This window comes from Phalaenopsis equestris, unplaced genomic scaffold (assembly GCF_001263595.1).
Source record: "Phalaenopsis equestris unplaced genomic scaffold, ASM126359v1 Scaffold000002, whole genome shotgun sequence".
Lineage (NCBI taxonomy): Eukaryota > Viridiplantae > Streptophyta > Magnoliopsida > Asparagales > Orchidaceae > Phalaenopsis > Phalaenopsis equestris.
The window spans coordinates 5,260,626-5,267,531 of record NW_018164444.1 but is presented as its reverse complement, the minus strand read 5'-3'; the positions used below and the strand labels follow the sequence as shown (position 1 = coordinate 5,267,531).

At 35.4% G+C, this 6,906-nt stretch overlaps 1 protein-coding gene across 1 annotated transcript; it reads left to right on the top strand.

Moving 5' to 3' along the window:
• Positions 1-737: 737 nt before the first annotated feature.
• Positions 738-4,219, top strand: LOC110039598 (cytochrome P450 84A1-like). The gene is given in 3 exon segments (XM_020744723.1): positions 738-1,060; positions 1,062-1,769; positions 3,319-4,219. Coding segments are annotated over 3 exon segments (1,530 nt in total). The 5' UTR covers positions 738-874; the 3' UTR covers positions 3,955-4,219.
• The last annotated feature ends 2,687 nt before the right edge of the window (positions 4,220-6,906 follow it).

Genomic DNA, 6,906 nt, shown 5'->3' with positions numbered 1-6,906 from the left:
CTTATAACAATTAATAGTCGAAAGAGAAATAGATCTAAAAGGCCTGCCCGAACCAATATCAACTTCATCATCTGAAAAAAACTTTAGCATCTGTACAAAGGATTATAAGACAGATTAAAATCAGTAGAGAAGTTAATATTAGATGAAATCAAAATTTCCCAGTTCATAGCGGGGGGGCAGATTCAAAACTCGAAATATATCTAAAAGTAGGAGTTAAAGGGGGGAAAGAGAACTCCATTGAAAAAATAAAGGGGCAAAGCCCAAAAACACAAACAAAAAAAAATTCAGAAGAATGAATAAAGAAATAACTATTTGATTTCCCAAGAGAGATAAAAAAAAAAGAAAAGAAGAAAAGTAATCTAAATATGAATATTTAGTATTTTTTCATAAGAATAAAACATTAAAATTTTTAGAGAAAAAATAACATTGCATTTCATATTTTTTAAAAAAATAATATATTATTTAATATTTTCTATAAAAAATTAATTTGAGCTTTTAGAAAACACCTTTTTTGAAAAAGATATTAGATTGTACTTCTTAAAAAGTCCTCCCACCTCCAAGAAAAAAAAAATCATTTTTTTTTTATTGCAATGTAATATTTAAAAATTTTCACCTTATTTTTAACTAATGTAATTACACATGCGACCCAAATCTTATTATTTTTTAAAGCAATATCTTGAACCTCATGATAAAAAATTAATTGCGCCAACATCTTCCCTTGTCGAGAAATCAAAAGCAAGAAAATCTCCCAACCATCCTCTCCAAAAAAATCACTCTGGAACTATTTATAGACCGTCTCCCACTTCTCAAGTCCTCAAGAAACAGAGACAGTGGCCGGATTGAGTAAGCCAAGCCCAACCATTTTCTTCTAAAAATGGCATCTTTCTTCCTCTTCTTCCTCCTTCCCCTCACCACTCTCCTCCTCCTCTCCTTCCTCCGCCGCCGGCCATCTCAACCCCTTCCCCCCGGCCCGAAACCTCTCCCCATCATCGGCAACATGCTCATGATGTACCAACTAACCCACCGCGGCCTCGCCCATCTCGCCGACCGTTACGGCGGCCCCCCCCCCCCCCCCCCCCGCCTTCCTCCACGCAGTCGCCGTCTCCACTCCCGAAATAGCCAAACAAGTCCTTCAAATCCAAGACAACATCTTTTCCAATCGACCCGCCACCATTGCCATCACTTACCTCACCTACGACCGCGCCGACATGGCCTTCGCTCACTACGGCCCATTCTGGCGCCAAATGCGCAAGCTCTGCGTCACCAAACTCTTCAGCCGCAAGCGCGCAGAGTCATGGACTTCCGTCCGCGATGAAGTCGATCTAGCCGTCAAAACTCTCGCGGCCAGAACTGGCTCTCCGGTTAACATCGGAGAAGTAGTCTTCAATCTCACCATGAACATCACCCTTCGCGCTGCTTTCGGAACTCAGTCCAACGAGAACGAGGCTAAGTTCATATCTATACTGCAGGAGTTCTCCAGGCTTTTTGGGGCTTTTAATATAGGAGATTTCATTCCTTGGCTGAAGTGGTTTGATTTAAATGGGATTAATAAGAGATTAAGGAAGGCAAGATTGGAGCTTGATTGGTTTATTGATCAGATTATTGAAGAACACAGGAGGAATCCAAAGGAAGCTGATGCAGAGGATACTGATATGGTGGATGATATGTTGGCCTTTTTTGTTGATCCGACGGATGACAGAAATGGTCAACCTAAAGATTTGCAGGGTTATCTCAGGCTCACTAAGGATAATATCAAGGCTATTATTATGGTAATTACTATTTAATCTTTCTTTTTAATCAATTTTTAATTTTTTTTTTAATTTATGCTTTAATTTAAGTTAGTGCAGGCATGCGTACGATGGGTGAAATATACCATTTTTTTTTATTTTTTTGAAAAAAAATGGTCTTAGTTCAACTGCTCCACCATCACCGGCGCGTCACAGTTGCGTTGAAGGAAGCAATTTTGAATTTTTTTCTCTTTAAATAATTTATTTTTATTGTTTTTAATTATATATAGAGTTCAGTTCCCATTAATTATTTTATTTTATTTTCGAAAAATTTAGTTTTAGTGTCAATTAAATTAAATTAAAAGTTTTTGCCAGCTTCTCTATAAGCCTTCCACTTCCATGAACTCTTAAAAGATTCCAATATATTTTTCATTTGCATTATTCTATTTATAATTGCAAGTATATATATAACACTTAATTTCAATTTCGGATAAAATTAATTTTCCCATGTTCTTATTTTTTAAATTTATCGCCCAAATAATATAAAATGATTACAAAAATTACTTTTTAAATTATTAAATTTCCAAAAAAATTGATCGTAAATAAATAATAACTAAATGATAAAGTTATTTATTTTGTAAATAGATCAGTTTTATGCATGCAATTATTTATTTATTTTTCAATTTTTTTTAAGGAAAAGACTATCTTACCCATTTGAACAGCTCGACAGGATGCACGTGCCTTGGGTCATGCTTTCAACATAGTACACAACCATATCAAGGAACTCCTCTTAATTATAAATATACATTGACAAAATAGCTTACTTAAAACACGTATTTAATATATTATGCTTTGGGAGAAGGGATGAGTTAAGTTCACTATATATATATATAGAGAGAGAGAGAGGGAGAGAGAGAGAGAGAAAGGATTCAAATGAGTTTTATTTTTTTTAATTTATTTTAAAATAAGTATATTAAGGGTCCGTTGGGACAGCTGCAACTTATTGAATAACTTGTTGATAAACTTATTAAAAATAATCTGTTGATAAACTAAGTACGGTAGTTATTACAAATTTTTATTTTTTTAAAAAAATCAAACCGCAGCAGCCAGAAAACAGCCATCGCACCTAGACAGGTGCGGTGTGAAAACGATGTTTTCAGCATTTTGAAAATGCATAAGCTGTCAAAATGCAGTTTACCCAAATATGTCAGCTGTGTTTTTAAAACGCCACCGCACCAAATAAGCTGCCCCAAACAAACTCTAAATAATTGATTTTATTAAGGGGCGGCTTGAATTATTTTCTTTAAGTCAATTTCATATTCAGTAAATTTAAATTTAAATGATTTACCGAAGCAGTTAACTTTGATACCAGACAGCCCTAGGAAGAAAATCTAATGTGTGTGAATTGTAATATTTATATGATACTGATAGTATTATGATATTATTTTATTAAAATAATAACATCAGTAATTCAAATATAAATTATTCGGATGTAATATTTTATCACTTTTAGGTCGTCTAAAGGTTAATCTTTCATGACCACATTTAACCGCATCGAACAATTTAACTAACATGATTTCATCACGTGCAGGACGTGATGTTCGGTGGGACGGAAACAGTAGCTTCAGCCATCGAATGGGCAATGGCGGAGATCCTCCGCAGCCCCGACGAGCTGAAACGAATCCAATCTGAACTCGCTCAAGTCATCGGCCTCAACCGCAAAGTCCACGAATCCGATCTCGACAAACTCCCATACCTCAAATGCGCCATCAAAGAAACCCTCCGCCTCCACCCCCCCATCCCCCTCCTCCTCCACGAAACCGCCGAAGACTCCACCGTCGCCGGCTACTTCATCCCCAAACGCAGCCGCGTCATGATCAACGTCTGGGCCATCGGCCGCAACAAATCCGCCTGGAAAGACCCCGACGCCTTCCGTCCCTCTCGCTTCGCTCCCGGCGGCCTCGACGCCGCCATCGATTTCCGCGGCAACTTCTTCGAACTTCTGCCGTTCGGTTCCGGGCGGCGATCTTGCCCCGGGATGCAGCTCGGGTTGTACGCGCTGGAGCTCGCCGTCGCTAATCTCTTGCACTGCTTTTCCTGGGATTTGCCGGACGGGATGAAGCCGTCGGAGCTTTCGATGGACGATGTGTTTGGCCTGACGGCGCCACGAGCGGAGAGGCTGGTGGCGGTGCCAAAGCCGAGACTTTTGTGCGGGCTGGATGCGTAATAAAGTACGGCGGTTAGTTTTAATAAAAGAAGTTATATGAAGTGGTGGGTATTTTGCTGCGGCAGAAAATTGTGATTGTTGTTGGGAGATTTTTACGGTCGATTTTTATTTGGGTGCTTGTAATTTGGAAAAAATATTGGTGAAAGATAACAATAAATTACTTGTGGTATGGTTTGATGATTTGATGAGTGGTGATGGTGAAGGAAAATGTTGTGGAATTATTTAATGTTTTTTATAGGATTTTTGTTTAGCCAAAGTCATGTTGATATTAAGAAATTTTATAGTCCTTTGTGGTATCAAAAGTCCATTGATTCAATTCAAGCAGCATTTATTGACCCGCGATAGATGGTTGTTTTTTATGTGGGCAGTGAGAGTTCGATCCACATGCAAACCATAAATTTTTTTGACATTTAACGCTCACATAGGAAAAATGTCGAAAATTTTGAACAGACTTGTAATGCCTTACCAATGCATAATTAATATGTCGGTTTAGTTTTAGGATAATTGATCCTGACAGTTATCAATATCTTTAATTTCAATGTAAATTGGAACACTGGCAGGTAAAAGTCCTCGGTAAGGCCGTTGGTTAAGGAATATAGCTGCACCTTAAAAATTATACACAAGCTGTCATAAATTAATGAACTGCTGGCTTTGTGATATATATATATATATATACATATATATATAATGAGTGCAAAGATGGTTCTTAAAATTCATTATTTTTTAAAAAAAAGGACAATATATTCCTAATAAGTATTTAGGAAATAGATATGTGGCGGGGTGTGGTTGTGGTGTATTTTTCTTATTTTATAAATTATAAAAGGAATATATCAATTTTTTCTTCATTTATTAATATTTTCTCCCAGAAGTGGGGGCTAAATTGGTCCACTAGATAAAAGTTGGTTCTTTATAGGATGGAGGAGACGTGTCATGTTTCTGTGGTTGCTACATGTGTGAATGGAATATTCTAAGCCAAAAAACAAATAAATTTTTTTAAAAAAAAGTAATTTAATTTGCATTGATTTTGTAAAAATTTTTAATTTGAAGATGGCTAGTGGGTTTTATTCAACGGGCGTGCGTTGGACAGCCAAACAACATTAGAAAAAGGGTTGTTTGATTTTGACCCGCACTTGCTCGCCAAAATCTGTTTTACTGTTCATTCCATTATTTACATTAATCACCCCCCCCCCCCCCCCCCCCCCCCCCCCCCCTCCCACCTACCACAGTTTAAAACTTATTTTTGTTTAAAATAATTATTAATCTATTTAATTTAGAATGATTTAATCATTTTATTATTTAAAAATTGACCATTATTAACTAATAATTTAGAATATTATAATGTCAACTTGTTTATGCTATATGATTAGGATTATACTCTATGACAAGTCAAAATGAGTAGCTAATATTTAAGGTTCTAAAGTGCGACAAATCATAGTATTATATTAATGTATATCAAATGAGTCAAGTCTAAAAATAGTCACTAATTATTTATATGGGATTGTTTTAGTCATGGAGTTTATAAAAGTGCCAATATATTATTAGAATACTTAAAATTGAGCTCTAATATTTCTTTTTGAGGATTATTTTAGTTTTGATTTTAGGATTCTATGATTTATGAACTCTGATATATTTTACATAATAATAGATCAGCTTTAAGAAATTTTAACTTTCTCTCATTTGATATACGCCGCACATCTTGATCAATATAAATAAATTATAAAAGGTTAGGTATGACTTATATACCAGATAAAGAACAAATGTTGGAGCGCAAGCATTTGGAGCAGGGGTATCCCTCTATTCTGTAATCTATTTTCTGAATATTGAAAGAAATCGTCGTTCTGCTCCCAGGGACGTAGGCATCTTTGCCGAACCTCATTAAATCTTTGTGTTCTTCTGGATTTGTGTCGATTACTGTTTTTCTTCGCCCTAATTTTCTCAACAGTTAGATATGACTTATATACCAGATAAAGAACAAATGCTGGAGCGCAAGCATTCGTTCGTCTGATTGTGAGAGTTTCGTTAAGTAGGTTGGGGGTGCAGGAGCAACGCCCCTACAGTACAATACAGAGTAATTTTATAATTGTAACAAGGAAATAAAAAAAAAATCACTGCTCATCACTCTTGAGGACGTAGCATACTGTCGAACCACGTTAAATCTCTGATTCACTATTCTTGATTCCTGTGATTCTTTGATGTTATTACTCAACATAAAACAATATAATTAAATTAAAAATAAAATATTTTATGTTATTAAAATTTTGTGATTATTCTTTTGTTGCAAAACTATTTAGAAAATTATATGTATTATCATAATTTTCAAATCGATGATGCAATGCAGAATTTTCATTCCTATTTTAAAATAATTTAAATACAATCTAACGGTAAAAAGCTGTGCTGGTAACTTTGACCATCAGAGCTAATTCGAAACTCTTACCCTGCACCTCGGTTTATTAGGTGAATATTGACCACTGCAATTATTATGTCAAGCCGTGTCAGTTGTGTCATGGAGAATCTGAGGGGCTGTGCACCTTTCCACACACACACACACACACACACACACACACACACATATATATGATAACCAACAAATTTTTATTTTTTTTCCTAGCGAACCGAACACGAGCCGTTCAAGAACAAAGAGTCGTTTTGATAATCCTAATCAGGTAGTCATAAGATGCTAAGGATTGAGACTAAATTTAAAAAATATTATTTATATTAAAACATCATTTGAGCCTAATTTAATAATTTTTATTCTGTTTTTTTTTTAATTAATACTTATAATTGATTAAAAATCTTTATAGTCTTCTAGTCAATTAAGTTTTTTAATATATATATATTTAATTGATTAGTAGTATTTCGAGTCAAAACGAGACGAACACGAACGAACAAATCTTTGTTCGTGTTCGGCTCGTTAACTTAGCGAACGAGCTGAACACGAGCTTCTTAACGAGC